The sequence below is a fragment of the Bubalus kerabau genome, chromosome 9, assembly GCF_029407905.1.
Source record: "Bubalus kerabau isolate K-KA32 ecotype Philippines breed swamp buffalo chromosome 9, PCC_UOA_SB_1v2, whole genome shotgun sequence".
Lineage (NCBI taxonomy): Eukaryota > Metazoa > Chordata > Mammalia > Artiodactyla > Bovidae > Bubalus > Bubalus kerabau.
The window spans coordinates 104,543,766-104,564,699 of record NC_073632.1 but is presented as its reverse complement, the minus strand read 5'-3'; the positions used below and the strand labels follow the sequence as shown (position 1 = coordinate 104,564,699).

Sequence of the window (20,934 nt, the reverse complement as noted above, 5' to 3'; positions counted from 1 at the left end):
TCCAGATAAACAAGAACAGTACACTGGCTGCCAGGCTATCGGACCTGCTTCTCACGATGGGGTGTCTCAAGCAGTGTGCATGGAGGGTCTGGCCACGGGCGATGGGAGAGCCAAGCTCCCCAGACTGACTCACTTCCCTACATCCTTGTCCCAGGGTAGAACGACTGCCTTCTTCGGGACCCACAAAGGACTTCTTCTGGCATCACTATGTTCACAGGCAGGTTCCTGGCTGCTGGACCATGATGCACCCACCCTGAATCCCCAGGAAAGTGGGCCACAGGGGCCCTCTGGGCACAGATCCTGATGGGTTTCCTGGGCAGAGATGCTGGTAGAAAAGATCAAAGGGCCGCAGGCAGAGAACACCTCCCCCTCCCCCACTTCAGCCTGGGAGAACACAGAACATTAAGGCTGGGTCCCCCCTCCATGCACGCAAGAGGGACAGATAACAGATGAACGGGTGCCGGGTGCCCTCTCGTTCCCGGGACCCTCATCTCTCTGTTCTGTGGACATGGGGAGCTGGCCCCAAGCCCAGCGGTGCACCAGCTGCTCTGGTGAGACAGGAGGAGGCTGCAGCTCTGCAAACTACTTCCCTACTTGAGCTGAGCACCGACTGGGGTGCTGTGGGAGGGGAGAGGGCAGGGAGGGGGGCAAACCTCCCCAAGGCATCAGCTCACCCAGGCCAGGCGCTGCCCTTCCTGCCTGAGTGAGATAATAGAACTGTGTCTTCATCACCCCTCCCTGTTCTTGGCAGAGGGCCCCTGAAACCCTTGACACTTCCTAGGAGTGTCTTGTGTTCAATGAGGTGACTCTGGGTGGGCTTGTGGGTGGCTCCTGGTCATGGGTAAGGCCGAGCTATGATTGTGCGCTAGGGGCTTCCCAGGCGGCACGAGTGGTAAAGAACCTGCCTGCCAGTGCAGGGCACGCAGGAGACGCAGGCTCAGCGCCTGGGTGAGGAAGATTTCCCTGGAGAAGGAAATGGCAACCCACTCCAGTGTTCTTGCCTGGAGAATCCCATGGACAGAGGAACCTGGCGGGCTACAGTCCATGGGATCGCAAAGAGACTCTGGGTGGGTGCCTGCCTGCAGGTAAGACCAAGCTGTCATTAGAAACTTGGAACTTTCAGCCCCATCTCCCCATTCTCTTGAGCAAAAAGGGCTGACATGGTCGGTCATGGGTCATGCCGATGGGGTGAAGCCTGCGTAAGAGCCCCACTACCCGGGCTTCAGAGCAATCATATCCACACCCCAGGTCACACCCCAGGCCCGTGGGGACGGTAGCTCCCGCACTGGGACCCACCCCCACCCCCGCCCTGTGTGTCTCCCGGCTCCTCCAACGCTGCACCGTGTTCTCTAATAATCTGGTGGACAAGCCAACAGTTCCCGAACTTCTGTGAGCCGCTTTAGCGAATCAGAGGCTTCCCCCATGGCTCAGCTGGTAAAGAATCCACCTGCAGTGCGGGAGACCCGGGGTCGATCCTTGGGTCAGGAAGATCCCCTGGAGAAGGAAACAGCAACCCACTCCAGTAGTCTTACCTGGAGAATTCCATGGACAGAGGAGTCTTGGTGGGCTATAGTCCATGGGGTTGCAGAGAATTGCAAACAACTGAGCAGGTAACACTTGCTAACAAATTAGTTGACTCCAAAGAGGGAAGAGGTCAGAGGACTCTGATCCATAGCCAAGTCGGGCAGAAATGTGGGTCACCTGGGGCCCTAATAGTGACTGGCATCCGAGGAGTGGCGGTCTCGTGGGACTGAGCCCTTAACCGGGGGGGTCTGAGGCTCTCTCCAGGCTGAGGGGGTCAGAAGTGGGTTAAATTGTGCGACACCTGGCTGGCATTGCAGGCAAGTGTCTGGTGTGGGCAAAAGCCCCACATTCGGTGACCTGAAGTGAAGTGTCCTGGGAGAGGAGTGAGGAGGACTCACGGGAGAAAGGAAAACGGGGTTTTCCTACACATGAGGAAGTCACTGCTTTTCTCCACCACAAGCGGCCCTGAACGCACAGGGCTCCCCTGCCTTGCGTCCTCGGCTTGGGAAGCGGCCGGGTGCTAAGGCCCTGCTCTCAGCTCATTGCGGGGAGGAAGCAAGCAGGGCCCTCCCTGCACCCACTCCCCAGGCCGGACCGGACCCACCATGCACTCTTCCCCGAGGAGACGGCCGCCACCCAGGTCTGGGCAGAGCTGCCCCCCTGCTCTCAGTGTCCTGAGAGCTCCTTTCCCCCTCGGACCCCAGAGCAGGCAGACCTGTGCACGGCTCTGCATGGTTCCCCCCGACCCTGTCTCCAAGCCCCTCGGCCAGGTGCACATGGGGGTGGCCGGTCATCCTGGGGTCCAGACTGCAGAAGCGACCCAGGCTGGCGGGTAAGTGCCGCCTGGAAAAGGCCACCGTCCTCCCTGGCATCAGGGGTGACGGGCCAGACTCCTCTCTGAGCACGATATTCACTACGTGATCCCGTGAGAAACTTTGAGGTTAGAGGCATGTTAGAGACAAGAAACCGAGGCCCTTGTCCGCTGTCATGCCACTGGCTCTTGGCCAGTTCTTAAGAAATCAATTCACTGAAAGCCACAGGGCTAGTGACCAGCAACTGTGTTTCCAGGACTCTTGTGCTGCAGCTCAACTCGCCCAGCAGCCCAAAACACAGATTTTGTGCAAGACATGTCCTTTGCTCCAGGACAGTTCACCCCAGGCCTTGGGACCTCCTGAAGTTAAGGACAGAGGCCAGGCTCCCTCTCTGGGAAAACAGAAAAGGAACAGGCGTTCGGGGCAAGCCCAGAGATGCAGAATGAAAGCCCGGCCACCAGGGATTCCCTAGGTCCAGATGACCTCCCAGTGGACTGATTTCAACAAGACGGCTGATTTTCCAGGAGGGCTTTGGGAAGACGGGGCGGCCTGCCTCCCACCCTGTGGCCCTGAAGCTCCTTCTGTCACGGGGAGCCCCTCCCACCAGGCTGAGCTGGGGACATGGTGGTTGGGGGGCCGTGGCTGTCCCAGGCCTGGCCCCAGGGTTGCTGTTTCCCTCTGTGTGCTGTCCGGAGGGGTCCCCCGGTGACCCTGACATCTTCTTCCAAGGCAGCATGGCTCCATGATGCCATCGGGGACAGGCATTAACTCCAGTGGGGAGCATGGAAGCCACCAGAGGCATGGGAACAGCATGGGAGCCTGTGGTAAGGCTTCCGCAAGGCCCTCGGGGGCAAAGCCTGTCTTAGGGGCAAAGTGCGTTCCCTGCACCTCAAGCTCCTTCCTGAAGTCAGGCCGGCTCTGCTGGGTCTGCATTTCCTGCCCCAAAGTCCTGACACTGAACGCTGCTGGGCAGAGTGCTTCCTCCTCCCAGGCCTCGATCAGTTTTTTTTTTTTTTTTTTTTTTTTGATGGTTGAGGATGGTTTATTAAGCTGTGCTTTAGTACGGATGCCAGGGTTTGCCCATGGCGCTCACTGTACAAGGCCCTGACATTCTGCCAGTGTTTCCTGGCAGGAGTCTTCTACCTCCATTTCTTCCAGGGACTGGGATGGTCCTCCCAGTGGTCTGTGTCTGCCTCACCTGCCGTGACAGTCCTCTTTGTCCCCGTCTGTCCTGGGACCTGGACACAGAAGCATCACTACATCCTGACTTACCCGCCCTGCCCCCAAAGCTCCAGGGCCCAGTGCCCACAGATGCCACCCCTGGGGCTGGGGGTCCCTGGGGGATGGGGGCTGGCCCAGCAACATTGGCAGAGGCCAGGGAGGACACGGGCATCACCTGGGTCTTCAGCTCTTTTCCGGATGAGGCGAGAACATTACAGGACTAGCCTCCAGACACTGTTCTGAAACCTTGTCCAAGAGATCCTGGCTTGGCCCTCAGCTACCCAACACCCTGTCCCACTAAGGAACCCACCCACACACTCACTCCCTGCAAAGTAGAGTGCCTGCAGTCTGCCAGGCCCTGCTCTTGGCAGGGAGAACAGAGCCGTTAACAGAGGAACCAGCATCTAAGGGTAGAGATCTGAGCTCAATGAGGGAAGTACGGAGACGGTGTCTTCGCAGGTAGGGAGTGCTATGGATATCTCGAGCAGGAAAGGGGGCTGCAGCCTTAAGAATCAGTGGTCAGGGGTGGCCTCTGAGATGCTGAGCCTCGAGGGAGGCAGGAGAGTGAGCTCTGGGGGGTGGGAACTGGAGGACGAACGTTCCAGAGAGAAGAAAAGCAGGGGCTGGGCAGGCTGAGAGAGGAGGCCTGTGGGGCAGCCGTAGAGCCAAGCCAAGGGAGCAGGACTGAGGCCAGAGGGGCCTCGGGCCTGGACACAGGGCCCCGCGGGACCGGGGCTTCACCCAGGGGCGAGGGCAACCCCGAGGCCGTTTGAGCCAAGCACGGGGAAGCTGCCACTGCCCAGCTGGGCCCAGGGCGCTGGACCAGATGGCACCAGCAGGGCTGGAGAGAAATGCATTCAGGGTCTGATTGCAGGTGGAGGTGGGAGGATATGCTGATAGGCTAGATGTCGGGTGTGAGAGCCAGTGAGGGGTACAGAGGTGCCGGGCGTTTGGCCCGAGCCTCTGAAAGGACGGCCTTCCCTTGACCAAGGGAACAGGAGACATCCACAGAGCATGCGGACAGCACACGGATGGGGAGGGGCTTCGGAGTCATTCAGATCCCACCTCCATCAGTACACCACACATCTGCTAAGCCTTAACGTTCACGTCTGTAAAATGGGCCAACACTCACCCTCCCTCCTGCCCAGGGTGCAGCCGAGAGGATTAGGAAAGCCTGGGGGGGTGGGTGAGCTTTTCCTCAGAGGCCCCGGTGGTAGGCGCCTGGGTAGAGAGGCCCTTCTAGGCCTTCTAGTCTCTGCAGAGGGTTCCCTTCAGTCCAAGCGCTAACACCGCCCTGGATGAGACCTAAATGAAGGCACATGCTTTCTGGCTTCCCAGAGAGTTTCATTTAGGGACACGGAAATTTTTAGTTTCATCTCATTGTCCTGTGTCGTGTGATATCCTTATTTTTGTCAACCATTTTTTCAGTACCATGTTATTTACTGAAAAAAAAACTGCGTCTAGGTAGATACGTGCAGTTCAAACCTGTGCTGCTCAAGGATCAACTGCGCTTCAGCATCAGGGCTGAGGGTCGGTTTCTTGGGGACTTTGACCCCAGGGAGAGTGGTGTTGGGGGGACACAAATAGTGGGGGCAGGGAGCAAAGCCTTCCTCTGGGGAGGGCAGGTGAGAGGCAGACGGGGCCCACTTGGCCATGGTCCCTGTTAACCATCTGTGTGCCCTCACAGAGTCCACCACGACCCTGCTCCATGGGCCCTTCCGGGGAACGCAGAGCCCCGCCCACCGTGACAGCATCCCCGCCGGGCGGTCCGCACACCCCCAGGTCCCAGGGACCACCGTGTGCCGCTCCTCTTCTAGGAGCCTCGCCGGCCACGCTCCCTACACTGACTTCACGTGCACTCAGCCATCTCGCCTTCGAAAGACCTTCTGCTTCGTACCAAGAAAGGCCATTTCCCTTCAAATTTAGCCTTTTCCAAACTTTCTTAAAGCTAAGTCCTCTCCAGTGTTTACAGAACCTCTGTCAAAAACCACGCAGAACAAGTGTTCCGTGTGGGGCCCTGCGGGGAGTGCGCTGTGTGAGACACGCGGCAGCAAAAGGGGTGCCTTCTTTCATCCTGAGGCCCTCCCCTGGAAGCCACAAGGTGGGCAGAGCGGGATGGCAGTGGGCTGGGCAAGACCGGCCCTGAGGGGAGGGCACCCATCAGGGGTGGCAGAGGGTGATCATGGGTGAGGAGGGCGACCTCAAGTCAGGGTCACGAAAGTCAAAGACCAGCTTCCCCGATGGAGGGAAACTCAAGACAGGGCAACTGAATGGGGCAGGATTCTGAGTGGGGGGTCCTCTTAGTGTAAAGTGTTGCCATGACAACCAGCAGACCTGAGGCACCACAGCTCGAGGGTCCATGTGTGTTGTTTTGGGGGGCGGCAGGGGTGGTGACATCCCAAGGCATCATGGAAGCAGCTCACTTTCACGTGATTCAGGGAATAAAGTTCTTTGCCTGGTACGTTTCATCAATTTCATTTCTTTCATCTGAAGCCAAGGGTCACAGGGTCTGCCTGGGACCTGCCCCTCACGGCGCCTGCCCCCGTGACTCAGCACTGCTCTGGGGGAGTGAGGCCTGCTCTCGGGATGCTTCCCCCAGGGGGGTGCCCAAAGCCGCCGCCAGGTGACCCCTGACATGCTCTCCCCGTCCAGGGGTGACAGGACCATTTGTTCAATTCTGTTTTCCTCTAACTGTATCAAAATAGCAGTATAAGTAAACTTTATTGATTCACCAATTGCCCAAAACAGCATAACAAGTAAAGAAATGGAGTGAAAGTCGTTCAGTCGTGTCCGACTGTTCGCGATCCCATGAACTAAACAGTCCACGGAATTCTCCAGGCCAGAATACTGGAGTGGGTAGCCTTTCCCTTCTCCAGGGAATCTTCCCAACCCAGGGATCAAACCCAGGTCTCCCACATTGCAGGCATATTCTTTACCAACTGAGCCACCAGGGAAGCCCAAGAATACTGGAATGGGTAGCCTTTCCCTTCTCCAGGGGATGTTCCTGACCCGGGAATCAAACCGGGGTCTTCTGCATTGCAGGTAGATTCTTTACCAACTGAGCTGTCATGGAAGCCCACAGCTCACTACCAGGAGGAAGCAATGAAATATGAGTAATAACTCACAGGCTGACTTTGGCCTTCCCCTGCATCTTTAGGGAGAACAGTTCACTTCCCAGGATGGGAACGACAGCGACTGTCATGGGGCTCTTCAAGCTCCACGACAATGCTCCAGCCTTACCTCCCCAGCACCTCTGGCCACTCTGTCCCCAAACACTCAGCTTCTTGCCTTGGAGTCCGTGCAGCCTGGAAAGGAGCTGCAGGACCACCCTGCCCGGGATTCGTACAGTGACCCACCCTCCTGGGAGGCACAACACTCTCAGCCACCCTTGAGCTGCCAACTCTCCGTCGGCCAAGTTCATCTGAAGAAGAAGTCATGTCCCGCTGGGTCATGGGGATTCTCCAAAGCTGGTGAAGGGGTTTCTAATCAATCTAACCTGGCCCCCACCCCAAGGCACACCACCTGCTGGTGACCTGACCCCTGGAAGAAAGGTAAGACCTCCATGTCCTCCATGCCCACTTCTTGATCTGGTGTAAAGGGATGGAAGAATTCCTTCTAGATGGCCCCATGGGGTGGCTGTCGACCTCCCTGAAGGTGGTCGTGGCCAGCGTGTCACAGGTTGGTGGAGAGCAGGCAGCTGCATCTAGAAAGCTCTTGGTGGGAGCTGGGTCTCCACTCTCGCGTGGATTTTACTGTGCACAGGGTTTGCCTGCACTGTCCTGACCTTCCACTTATCCCAGCCCCCCGCCATTCAATACACAGTCTCAACAAAGGTGGGGCTTAAAATCTTGGTTAAAAGGAAACTAAATTAGACTCGTGAAAGGTTGTAATTCTTACTTGCTGTCGGGGAGCGTTTTCCTAAACTCCTACAACCACAGCTGGCACAGACTGTTAGTTGATTTGCAGGGGCTCAGGGGAAGAGATTACCAAGGTGCTCGAGAAAAGAGCGTGAGCAAACACCTCACATGCATGGTCACATCCCCGTCGCCCTGCGGCCGGCACAGGTGGCCACCAGGGAAGACAGCCCGAGGTGCTGATGAAGGGTCAAGTTCACCCACAGGGCCCGCGAGTGCCCCTCCAGGCAGAGAGGACTCCTGTGTCTTAGTGAAAAGGGAGTGGCTTGGACAAGTTTCCTGGACACAGCATCTGAGAACCAGCAACTGTGGGCTCACAACGTAAACCTTTATATAAGACCCCAGAGTGTCTGTCTCGAGAGAGATGCTTTTAAGTCCTCAAGAGGAAAACAGTCTGTCCAGTTGGAAATAATCAGAACATGAGCAGAAAGGAAGGACGCTGACTCCGATAAGTCTATAGTCAGACATCATGCTCCCTGCTCGGTCTGTCTTCATAGTAACATCCAGGAAGCTCTAGTCGGTCATTTCAGGTGGAAACCAGATTCATGCAAGAGAAGCCCCGCTCCCTGCTCCATGTAAGCCTAGGCTGTATACCAGGATTGTGGGATCTGCACTCATGGCGGCTGTTTTGGTAAAAAAATAAATAAATATCCCAAGGTCTGCTTCCTTAGAAGGAGGAAGAACCAGGTGTGGGTGAAGCTGACAGAGCCCCCCGTGGGCCTCGAGTAAGCATCTACACTCGGGGAGGCTCAGGGACACTTGTGAAGGGTCGGCCGACACCTGGACACAACTGTCTCTGGAATGGGACAGGAGACGCAGAGAGGGCATCGGACACGGCAGCAAACTCAGGGGCTTTTCACTCAAGGGTAGAAAGCAGGACCACCCAGTTAATAATTTATCTTTTATTCAAATCGTTGAATACTTTATATTACAGTAAATTTGATTGGAAAAAAAATGAGGAAAGAAATCAATTTTTAAAAATACACTCATGTTGAAATCAAATAAGCTAGCCAAACGAGAGTACAAACCCAGGAACCCTGTGGGTTGGTTGGCTTTCCAGAATATGAATACCACTGAGTCTATATACAGCTCTATAAATGCCAGAAAAGTCATTCGTTAAACACTTCAGAGAAAGGCGCCAACAGCCGGGGAAGGACGCGGTCCCCCCTCCCGTCCTGCGGACCGGGCAGCCGGTCTCGGCTGTGCCGGGGCGGGAATCCAAGTGCAAGGCTGGGGGCGAGAGCCTGGCCCACTGGCTTTCATGCAACTTCCGTGAGTCACGCACTGTGCAAATTAAGGCTTCTTATAGGTCGAATGGTCGATACACACTTTTTTTTTTTCTTAAAAAAATAAGCACAGTAAAGGTGGTATCATGAGAACCTGAAGAGGTGAGACCTACCTACACCCCAAGTCTGGAAAAAAGTCTGACATCTCAACTCCCATTCTCTCAGACACACATGTGCGCACAGAGGCACACGCGCGCGCACGCACGCGCACACACACACACACACACACACACATCAATCTTTGGGTGGGTTGTTTGACTTCACCAGCTGGCGAGAGAAATACTGATAAGTGTGCTCTGTGCACCTGGGATCGAAGACATCATGCAAAAAAAAAAAAGGCTGCAGCTGTTACTGACTCGAGAGGCAGAGAGCGGGCGGCCCCTTCCACAGCCCAGGCAACTGCGGACCCACGCGTGTGCGCACGCACACACCCGTGTGCCCTGACGCCACAGAAGCAAAAGAGAGAAGAGACAGAGTGGTGGAGTCTAACTGAGAGGATACATGGTGGACCAGTTCAAAGCGTCCGAGCGCGCCCACAGCCTCCCCCTGCTTAAAGGATGGACAGGAAAGGTTACCCCCTGCCGGCAGGAAAAAACTGTTGGTGGTTTTTTTTTTTTTTTCTTTTTTCGCAAACCTGAGTAATTGTCAAAAGTCAATAAATAGGAGGAGAGAATTAAATGCTAAAATATAATGATCAAATACCCTACAGGGCCTAAAGCAGCAAGGGTCTTCCTCAAACGCAGCCCTCAGTCCCAAGACGCGTCTAGCCCCGGCGCCTTTAGGAAGCGCACGGCGGCCACGCTCAAGGTGAGGGCTGGGGACAAACCCGGGGCGGGCGCCGCCATCAGCGGCCGCGCCTCCTCCCCGCGCCCACGGAGAGGGGCGCCCCCCTCCTCCCCCACCACCAACACTCTTCCCTTTTTTGGACAGTTTTCGTTAAAGGCCAAGGACAGAAGCATCACAGAGTCCCGTCGGATTTGGTCGGAGCCGGTGCGGGCGAGCCTAGACGTGCAGGAGGTCCTCGTCGCTGTCGTCGTGGAAGGTGCTGATGGGCGTGGCCGCCGCCCGGGGCCGCCCCCGGCGCGCCGGCTCCCCGCGCACCAGCCCCACCCGGTCGTCGGCCCGCAGCTGGGGCGGCGCCTTCCGAGGCAGTGGCCGCAGCGGGGGGCCACCTTCGGCGCCAGGAGCCCGGCCTGGCGGGCGCACCTTCACCTCGGGCAGCGTCAGGACCTCGTCCTCGCTGTCCTGCTCGTCACCGTGCAGGGCGCTCAGCGCGTCGGCGGCTCTCACCGACTTGGCGGCCACGTGCCCGTTCTCCTGGCCCTCCTTCCCGGGCCGCGGTGCTGGCGGCTGGATCTCCTCCATCAGCCACTCGGTCTCGTTCTCGTCCGCCTCCTCCTCCTTGTTCACCTGCCGGGACACGGCAGGGACCATGGGCCCACCTGAGACCTCATCTGACCACCCCCGAAACCCCAGGAGGGAGAGGAAGGGGAAGGCTGGCAAGCGCCAGCTCCTGCTGAGATCCGACCAAGGCAGACAGGGTCAGGGTCTCAGGGACGGGCCCTCTGCTCCACAAGCCCTAAGGGGTAGAGAGACGTGCCGAAGGGGAGAGGAGCCCGGTGGACGACACCACGTGGATGCGTGCAGTTGAGGGAGACCTTCTAGAAAGCAGCTGGCAGGACAATCAAGAGCCAGGAGTGCATTTACGCCACCTGGGCTCAACTGCTAGAAACTCAACCAAAGGAAATCATCCAAATGCCAGAGGCACAAGTTTCATTGTCATGCTTTCTGTAGAAGAGCCAAAAAAGTAGAAACGATCTGAATATTAAATGCTGTAAGAAATCAGCCGCCATCACAATTAGAAAACCTTGAAGAAGAAAGGACAAAGCATGTGTTCAGGTTGAGAGCTACGAGAGGCAGTTTCCCCTTTGGTGGTTTCGAACGGCCTGCGATGACTGTTTCCTTGCGGCCACTGGCCGACATCACGACATGTGGACTGTGTGTGTGTGTGTGTCTGGGGGGGTCGGGGACGGGGCGGGGAGCCGCCGGAAGCCTCGGCAGGCCTTACCTTTGAGTACTTGTACGACACGTTCGCGCTCCGGCGGCAGCAGTTGGTAAGCCTGCTCATTACCATCTCCCTGCAAAGGGGGTTCCAGTTACTCCAGCCTGGAGCCACCCCGCCCTGGACCCCCCACACTGTGCCCCCCGACAGAAGGCTGTGCCCACCCAAGCACACGCTCCCTCAACCCACAACAGCAGGGCTGGGAGCCAAGTCAGAGGAAGGAAGGCTATGCAATCAGGAGAAGCCGATTCAAACCCTGTATGCAAAGACACGCCGTCTTTGCGGTGCTAACAGAGACCAGAGTGAGTTACCCCGCATCTCTGCACGTGCTCTTCCGCACGCGGATGGAACAAGCCCACACCTCCTCGCCACCCCAGGGCTGTGCTGAGATTACGGGGCTGAGTGGCAAACCCAGGGCCAGCTCACACCCAGACCTCCTGCTCCACTCCAGCATCTGGCTGATGGCCTCTGGGGCCGGGGTGGTGGTGGTCAGCACTTCCTGACCCTCTCATTTGCCTCTGGATCGGTGGGCAGGTGAGGGGGGAGACAGGAAGCCCCAGAGCCGGCCCATCCCTGCCCTTGGGACACGGCTGACCACATGCAGAGCCCTGGGCCTCGTTCACGGGTGACGTGAAACCTGCTAGACAGTCACGCTGGCCTGCCCGTGAGTGACAAGACCTTTCACCCCTAAAAGGGAGACTACGGATGGGGGTGAGGTCACAGCCGGCACCTCATAAATGCTCTCCTCTTAAGGGAAGGGGTCAGTCGATCAGAAGGCGGTCAGCTCATGTGGGGACACGTGCAGCGAGCCATGTCCTGGGAACAGGCTGGGCTCGGGCTGAGGCCCACGGGGCATCTGGCCACATGACCTGACAGCTCAGACGCACGGACAGTCATCACAGGAAGCTCTACACAACACAGTGTCCAGAGTCTTAAGAGCTCTAGCTGCTGCTGCTCAAGAAGAGGAAGCCAGGGCTTGACTCTGGGCCTCTGGCCTGGCCCCCCGCCCGGACCCGCCCCTCTCCTTACCGGCGCTCCTTCTTGTACAGCAGCAGGGTGAGCAGGCAGGCGGTGAGCGCCACCAGCAGCAGGCTGAGCACTGCCCCGACCGCCTGGCTGCGCTCTGAGAGCCCTTTGTGCTCCTGGGCGTCATCCCCCGCGATCTCCTCGTCGAAGCCCGCCCTACAGGGAGACCACAGAGCTCAGCCCCCTGCCCGAGAAGGCCCGGGCCCTGACTACACACCCACACCCAGGAAGACACGAGCCACCAGCCGGGAGAACCCCCGTGGGAAAACCCCTCTGATGCCGAGACTGAGGTGGAGGGTTGGGAAAGGCCAAAAGACACTGCCTCCGCCACACGAGCTTCCATCACTAAGGGGATGAGGAGAGCTGCTTTGGAGAACATGCCTTGCCCCCCTGCAGCCTTGCTGACCCTGCTGCGTGGCCCCGAGGGCACAGAGGTGCTTCTGGAGCAGAGACTCAGGGAGACACACCAGCTGCCCTGGTCTTCCAGGACCACGACTCTCTGCTCTGGGAAGACACGGGGTCACAACCCAAGTAACAACTTCTCCCTCGCAACAACTCATCTCTGGAGCCAGCCTTGGCACTCTGGGGCTGGGGGACACTGTGGGCCAGCACCCCACTTACCCCAGCGGGCACACGGCAGAGGTGTGCCAGGAGAAGAGGTACTGGCAGTCGGCGGTCTCATGGCTGAACTCGGGGATCCCGTCCTTCACCAGGGGGTCACAGTGGAAGAAGATGGTGGAGGACACAGACTTTGTCTTGTCTTTTCCACACTTGGAGGACGAGGTGAACACCACATCCAGGTCGCCATCTGTCAAAAAGGCAGACGCACACACAGGCACAGCAGCATGAACACGGGTGCTTCAACAGCGGGCTGAGTTTACCTCTCCATCATCTGCGAAAGGTCTGCAGAGACTTAGAATCAGACGAAAGGGTCCTTCGTCTCATGTCCTGGAGGAGCTCTTCACAGACTGCTCACACACAATATGGAGCCCCTGCCCTAAGTCAGGAAGCGGGAGAGACTTGAACCTTACCCTAAGACAGGTCTGGCCTTTGTCCTCAGCAAACAACATGATGTGGAGTGGGGGCTGCCCACATGTCTCAGTCCGCCTGGACACCGGGGTGGACCATGTAGGCAACCAATCAACCAGCAAATCAGCCAACCAACCAGCCCACTAACCAACCAGTCAACCAACCACTAATCAACCAACCAGTAACTAGGCAACCAGCCAACCAACCCACTAACTGAACAACCAACCAACTAACCAACCAGCCAGTCAACAAACCAACCAACCAGTCAGCAAACCAACTAAAAAACTGACTAATCAGTCAAGCATACACAATGAAGTATCAATAAACCCTGGACACGGAGGCGCACGTGGGCCTCCCTGGTCGGCTCCTGAGCTTCCGTGCGTGTTGTCACACGTTCACACTGTCACACATTTGTCCGCTGACACCTCCTGACTCCACAGGGAGAAGACGCCACAAGCATCTGGCTCCCTCCTGGACTTCACCCTGCGGTGCTTCTCCCACTGGCTGGTTTTAATTTACACCCTTTCACTGTAGTAACCTGTAAGCATGACTAAGACAGCTTTTCGTGGTATCTTTCTAATGAGCTATCACACCCAAGGAGCGCCCCCCGAATGTGCAGCTGGTGTGAGACGAGAGGGGTCCCTGTGTGGACCCGGCCTCGTGAGGACAGCTTGGCGGCCAGTGCGCAGTTGCCCCCGCTAGAGGGCCAGGGTGTGCGGTGTGTGCGGTGGAGTGAGTGGAGGCCAGCCCCGAGGCCAGCCATGTGGGCTGGGCTCAGGGGGTCCCCGGGGTCCTCACTTGTACGTACCCGGCTGAGCCGTGACCCGAGAGGGCTGCCCCACAGCCTGGACTGTGAACTCAAACCCATGAGGTTGGTGAGGAGCCAAGGTGGCAACACGGAACCTCAGCCAGAAATGGGCCTGGAGGCCTCCCGCCCTCACTCTCTGGAATGAACGCAGATGTGTGGCAGGGTGGGGTTAAACTGCACTTCTTCCTGGTACGTAGACGAAGGTCTTAAAACCAAACCTATTTCCTACTAGTGGTGAGTGAATGGAGTGAAAAGGTAAGAAAGGGATTTAACTAACCAAGAATAAATAAATGCGCGCGCACACACACACACACACACACACACACGCTCTCTAAGCCTGGGGACTGCAGGAGGCCAACTAGACTAGACATAGGCCTTACAGACATAAGGTTCTCAGCCTGGTAACTGGGCCCCTGACCAGGGCTGCGGCGTGGAGCTGGACCACTGCTGCAGACCCACCAGCGGCAGTGCCCCTGGGTGAGAGAAGGGAGCCCCGAGCTGGGTGTGGCAGTGGGGAAGTGGGTGGGGGTGGGCAGGCCGAGGTGTGCCAGCAGGAAGGCCCGAGGAGAAGTGGCAGGGTGCCTGCAGGTGCTCTTGATGGGGAGGTGTGGACGCGAGCCAGGCTGACCTGGCAGGACTCTGCCCAGCTCCAGTGGGCACTGCCAAGCACAGGGACTGCCTTATTTACCTACCACCTGCGCACGGAAACTTCTCCGAGACTCCACCTACTCAGGGAGCAGCTACCCACCCCACCTCCTCTCGGGGAGGTCAAAAGTCAGCTGGTTTTGTAAACACATTTAACTGTTTTAAAAAAAGCAAGTTCATTTACCTAGTTCAAAAATCAAAGCATGAAATGGTTTACAGAGGAAGACTAGTTGTTGAAAACAAAAACACAAGAGCTGCCTCCTGGAAATATTCTTTCCAGGTCAAGAAGGAATTAGGAAAGACATGGGTGAGGGGGTGAGGAGGTACAAACGTCAATGGCACAAGAAAGAAGCCTACATGTGAAGTGCAAAGTGTGGGAACACAGCCAATAACTATGTCACTTCTTTGCATGGTGACAGATGACAACCAGACCGAGCATGGCGATGGTTTTTGAAATGTACAGAAATGTTGAAAACGCTATGTCGTGCAACTGGAACTAACACAGCATGGCAGGTCAATTATGTTTCAGAAACAAACCAACAAACTCACAGAAAAAGAGATAAGATTTGTGGTTACCAGGGGTGTAATACTCAGATGCCACACGCCACGTGCTAAATATAACGAACCCTGCTGTATGTCAAAAGAATAAATCCTAAGAGTTCTCACTACAAGAAAAAATAATTTTTTTTCTACTTCTTTAATTTTGTATCTACAGGACATGATGGACAGTCACTAAGTTTACTGTGATAATCATTTCATGATGTATATAACTCAGATCATTATTCTGTACACCTTAAACTTATACAGTGTTAGTCGTTCAGTCGTGTCCGACTCTTGTGAGACCCCATGGACTACAGCCCCCCAGGCTCCTCTGTCCATGGAATTCTCTAGGCAAGAATACTGGAGTAAGTTGCCATTTCCTTCTCCAGGGGATCTTCCCAACCCAGGGAGCGAACCCAGGTCTCCTGCATTACAGGCAGATTCTTAACCATCTGAGTTACGGCTCTATGTCAATTTTATCTCAACAAAAAGGAAGTAAAGAAAGAAACACAGGACAAAGTTGCATCCATGTAGCAGAAGGCCTTCCTCCACACCGACTGCCAACACTTGGGCCAGGTCGCTCTCTTTTCAGCCTTTTGACAAATACAAAATCTCTTACCTTCCCCTAGTAACATCTGAAGTTTCAAAATAAAGAAGCATTGTGATGAAAACCAAACCAACCAAAAGTAATTCTGGCTGTGGTCCTCCACGCCCACCTCACCACCTCTGGTTTAGACCAGGCTTTGCACATCTGTTTAGGATGTAAGTCTTCCCGACAGTGAACCGCTGGGACCCTGACATGTGCTGCTCAGTCCACAAGACACAGGATTGGACCTGGGGCTTTCAGGTTAAAACCAATCTGATGTTTTAACCGAAGGGAGTGTGTGCTCATGAAAAGGTTAATGTGCCTCCGAGGAAGCGAAATGTGGCACGCGGGTGGAGAGAATTACCTTGAACGTAGTATCTGGTTTGGTTGGAGGTTCCGACTTTGCGACTGAAGTGCTGGTCATTGGCCTTCCTCTGACAGATGCTGGCCCCAGAGCAGGCGGGGTTGCTGGAGCCCGTGATGGACGACAGCTGGATCTCGTAGATGTACTTGTCCCCGTTGGTCCTCATGTCCCCAGAGGCACTGAATCGTCTGAGGAGAAAGAAAAGGGCTCGGGGACAGCCCTGGATCCCGGGACCCACCTAGTGACGCTACTAAGAAACTTAAAGAAAAGAAACTAGTAAAGCCAGAAGGTTCCTCATCAAAAATCGGTGCAGAAGGTTCCAGCTCCGACCCCTGGGCTTATCACAAATGGTAAGAGGAGGAGCGACAGTATTTTCACACTCAAGAGACCTCACCATCTTTGGGGTTCGACTCGGACAGCTAAGCAATGCCTGCCCTCTGTTTGAGCCAGACGTGACGATGGTAACTGGAAACGGTAACTAAAACACGCAAACACACGGACCTCTTCATCTTGCAGCCTTCAGCCGGGCAGAGACGGGAGGATTACGGGGCGGCGCTCCCACAAAACGGCCCCACTTACTTGAAGTAAATATCCCCAAGGCTGAAGCTCCGGCCGTTGGCGGGGTTGGTGATGGTCCCATTCACCATCTGCACCTCCTGAGGCTTCACGGCACAGGCCGCGCGTGAGTCCCAGCTGAAGTGGTAGGTGCAGCTGTCGACGTCGAACCTGCACGGGCACACGGACCGCGGTCACGGCCACCCTTCCGCCCGCCTGCCAGGGCCCCGGGAGCCCCCCACCGCCCAGCTGCCCTTCCGCCCCGGGAGCCCCCCACCGCCCGCCTGCCAGGGCCCCGGGAGCCCCCCACCGCCCAGCTGCCAGGGCCCCGGGAGCCCCCCACCACCCGCCTGCCAGGGCCCCGGGAGCCCCCCACCGCCCAGCTGCCCTTCTGCCCCGGGAGCCCCCCACCGCCCGCCTGCCAGGGCCCCGGGAGCCCCCCACCGCCCAGCTGCCCTTCCGCCCCGGGAGCCCCCCACCGCCCGCCTGCCAGGGCCCCGGGAGCCCCCCACCGCCCAGCTGCCCTTCCGCCCCAGGAGCCCCCCACCACCCAGCCCTTCCCGCCCCCAGCCAGGGACCAGCCGCTCCAGGCTGGGGGGGCCACTCCAGGCTGGGGGGGGCGACTTCATCTCCCTTCCCCAACACCATCCAGCTCAACCACCATGTGAAAAAAAAAGCAGGCAAGTACTTCAACATGTAATTTTTTTACATTTAGACACTGGGCAACATCTAACAGCTGGGAAGATCTGCTCCCATATTTTTGAAAGCCTGCTTTACAAGCATAGATTTCGACCCTTTGACAGTTCCTGAGTCTCCCCTTTCCCAAGCCCCGCTTCTATAAGGAAATCGGGCCTGTTCAACAAGCACAGCTCACATGCGCCCTCTGCTGGCCAAACGCCCTCCCAGCACCAGAGGCGGAAATTGCCAGCAAAATAAAAGGGCATTCCAGGTGGTGCCGCCCCACCTGCCGGGAGTCCCAGACCAGCCGCCGGAACAGCTGGCCATGGGCCGCACGGATCAGTGAAGCCTTAGTTACACCACGACCTTGAAGACGGAGCCCGGTGAAATCCCACTTTATGCAACTGCTTTATCAGTCTCGTGCATGGGTTCCAGCCTCCATCCAGGACTCCTCCCTTGCAGAGTTGCCCTGGCCCCACCAGGCTAGGGGTCTCAGGGGCCGGTCCCCCCCATCGCTACTGTGACGACCTCAGTATCCTCTCTGAGGCACACACACTAAGCCGCCAAGCAGAAACCGCAGGGAGGAGCTCTGACGGGGGGGCCCAGCCCGCCCAGCGCCCAGCTACCCCCTGGGGTGGGGTACCCCGCACCCTCACCTCGTGAACGAAGGCCGCCCCACTGTCTTGGCACAGGTCAGCTCGATGACAGCAGACGCTGTCTTATTGTCCCCACAGTAGTGGCCTTTAGAGTAAGTTACCATGACTCTGTCATCTGAAACACAGACCATTGAACTGACGTTATCTCTAGGGCATCCTAGGAGCCTCAAGGTCAGAAGTGGCTCTGGAGACTCATCTCCCTGGCGGTCAGCACTGCCCAGCCTGGTGACTCACACCCAGCCCACGTCACTACCTGCATGGCCAGAGGAGACCGGGGGTCACAACTCAGCCCCTACCTGTGAGCACTCTCCTGCATGATAGGGAGACCCCAGGGTGTGCGGCTCAGGGCTGAGCAAGGAGCCCCCCGCACGGCATGCATGCAGGGCTGGACTGCAGGTCACGGCGGCAGCCTGAGGTCCCCAGCTCCCTGCAACCTCTGTGCCAGCCCGGCGCTTCCCCCACGTGCCCCACGAGCCACCTGGGACCAAGAGCGCAGGGGCGAGACCTCCACCCCACAGAGAGACGGCCCACACAGAACCGCTCTGGTCTGCTCGGTCTCCTGGCTCCACATGGGGCTCTTCCTGCTTCTGAAGAGGGTATGGTTGAGGAACCAGCAGAGCCCTAGTACGCAGGGGCCAAGGGAAGCAGGGACTCGCTTTCGGCGGCCTGGCTCCCAGGGGCCAGAGGTTCTGAGAGCTGCCCTGGGGATGCCCGAGCCCAGCCGCACTCAGCGGACGGATGATGGCTCCAGGGGCCGGGACACAGCGGGCTCAGGCCCGGCTCTCGGCGGTCCTCGGGCCTGGCACTCACACCCAACCCACATCCTTAGAGGCAGTGGGCCCAGAATGGGCAGTACCAGCTGCCAGGGGTCCTCCAGGCACGGCCGAGGCACAGGGGCCACTCAAGGGGAGCTGAGGGGTGAGACCCAGGCTCCCGGCCCCAGTCGTGGTCAAAGCTACTCTGGGTGAATTTGTTATAAATAATTGGGCTTCTCTGGAAAATTCTGGAAGTTTCACAGCTTCGAAGAGAAATGCTTAAACTCCTAGAACATGGAAACAAGAGGTGGAGGTCTTGCTGAAGTGCTTCCCCGCCCCACAGACGAGATGGGCAGCACTCTTGACCTTCCAGGCCTCAGGCACTCAACCTGAGAAGTGGACTAAGACGTTGACCTGCAGAACCGCTGAAGGTTACACGTGTGCACACACATGTATGAAGCACAGTTCTTGAGGACTGTTGGTTCCTGTGATAAGAGTCCAACTCTTCACCCCATAAGGTGATGTACCCTAAGTGAACATGGGGTCAGGGTGACGGGCCTTAGATGGTTATCCTGTTGGGGCCAGAGAGGCAAGATCCCACCTGGCGTGTCAGAGATGCTTTTCAGGAGGCTTCAACCTCCTAGTCTTTGCCCTCGGCTGTGGGAAGACCCGGGTCAGACGTCCACACGATGACGAGGCACAGGAAGAGAACCACCCTCAGCTCCCGGTGACCTTCACGGCAGCAACAACCGAGGTCTCCAAGGTCATGGGCTGGGAGGTCTGGACACTTCTGCTGGGGCCTGGGCGGGGGGTGACTTCACCCCCACCTCCAACCTGCAGAGTCGGGGGTTACTCTCCAGGGTGACAGTTGTCCTCCAGAATTTCCTTTCTCCATTTCAACAGCTCGAGTGGACGAAGTCTCCCTGTGCTTTCATCAGGACAGCTTGGGGAACCCCAGCCCCTCCCCGCAGCTGAATAGGCACAGTGACGGTTTTCCTTCTTGTCCCTTCCACCAGCCCTGACTGTCCCTAAACGAAGAAAGCCCAACTTTCTCCCTTCGCATGAAGAGTCTTTCACTCAACAACCAACTGCAAGAGAAATTTTCCATCAGAACTATTAACAAAGAGCTTCATTTTCCGATGTCAAATTATTACCACATCTACGAGGATGTATCTGGATGGTCCTGACCAGGTTTTCGTGTTTGTCGTCTGGCTTCTCCCGAATAAACCCGTGCACGTGTACGGGGAGACTCAGGCACTCGGTCCACAGCTGGAGCAGCGACGCAGAGGCACCCTGGACATCCCAAGACCACCCAGCCCTCTAGACATAGACCGGGACCTGCCGTCTCAACGGTGTTTATCTAACGCTTCAGGAGGCGCCAGGCTGCCTGAAACACGGTTACTGAGAATAACACTCCTGCAGGTTCCGACGGAAGCCAGCGCTGACCCTCCAGTCCCAGGACGACACCCTCACCTTCCCAACTCAGACGCGACACATGTGACCACAGGGCCTTACCTACAACATCCAGCTTCTGTGTGTGAACGAGCCCGAGGACCTGCACCTCGCCAGAGGCGCTCTTTTTGCACACGCTGGCTCTCTCAGAGCAGTCCTGGGGTCCCTTGTATATTTTCTGACACAGGTTGATGTAGTACCTGCAGAACAACATGCAGGAGGCGGGCAAGGTCGGCGTCTGTCCCGACACGCTTGGGGGCAGCTCTTCCCACCCTTTCAGAAGAGGCTACCGTCCGAGCATCTCCCAGCACCTCTGGACACGGCCCTGACCCAGGTCTCTGAGTAAACAAAGGCCAGAGAGTGGGTGGACACTGAAAATGCGCGCGTGCCCACCGGGCACACGGGGCGAGTCCCGAGAGTCAGGCGGCTAACAGACTCAGGCGGCTTAGAGTCAGGATAGGCAGTGGCTGAAACCCTGGCAAGGCGTCCCCCGTCTTCAGGTTCCCGAGGCTTCCGGGTCCATGCTCCCCACTGCTCTAAGCATGGAGTGGTCGGGCCAGCACGGCCAAGGTACTAGGGGCAGCAAAGTGGGGCAAGTTAACACCCCCATCAACCCAACACAGATGGGTGGTTTAGTCAAAGTCGTGTCCGACTGTTGCGACCCCATGGACTGTAGCCCGCCAGGCTCCTCCATCCTTGGGATTCTCCAGGCAAGGATACTGGAGTGGACTTGCCATCTCCTTCTCCAGGGGATCTTCCTGACCCAGGGATGGAGCCTGGGTCACCCACACTGCAGGCAGATTCTTTACCAACTGAGCCACCAGGGAAGCCCAACACGGACAGCGTCCCAGACAAGAAGCAAACCGCGCCTGATTCCATCAGGCCCGCAGCTGCTCACCAGCTGCTTTGGGATCTCAAGGCTGGCTTTAGCTGCCTGTGCTTCCAAACCACCCCGGAATGCACCAGGCCTGCCCGAGCAGAGGCCTGAGGCCATCCCACCTTCAGAATCAGAGCTTGAAGC

General features: G+C 57.3%; 1 protein-coding gene across 1 annotated transcript in view; it reads right to left on the bottom strand.

Moving 5' to 3' along the window:
- Positions 1-8,358: 8,358 nt before the first annotated feature.
- IGF2R (insulin like growth factor 2 receptor) overlaps positions 8,359-20,934 on the bottom strand; it is a 102,577-nt gene continuing 90,001 nt past the window's right edge. Inside the window, exons 41-48 of the mRNA XM_055536142.1 lie at positions 19,977-20,113; positions 17,707-17,821; positions 16,397-16,543; positions 15,818-16,005; positions 12,467-12,653; positions 11,849-12,001; positions 10,826-10,895; positions 8,359-10,167 (exon numbers count right to left, since the gene is read on the bottom strand). Of these exons, the coding sequence (XP_055392117.1) occupies positions 9,760-10,167; positions 10,826-10,895; positions 11,849-12,001; positions 12,467-12,653; positions 15,818-16,005; positions 16,397-16,543; positions 17,707-17,821; positions 19,977-20,113 (1,405 nt within the window). The 3' untranslated portion in view covers positions 8,359-9,759. The remainder of the gene's footprint in view (positions 10,168-10,825; positions 10,896-11,848; positions 12,002-12,466; positions 12,654-15,817; positions 16,006-16,396; positions 16,544-17,706; positions 17,822-19,976; positions 20,114-20,934) is intronic.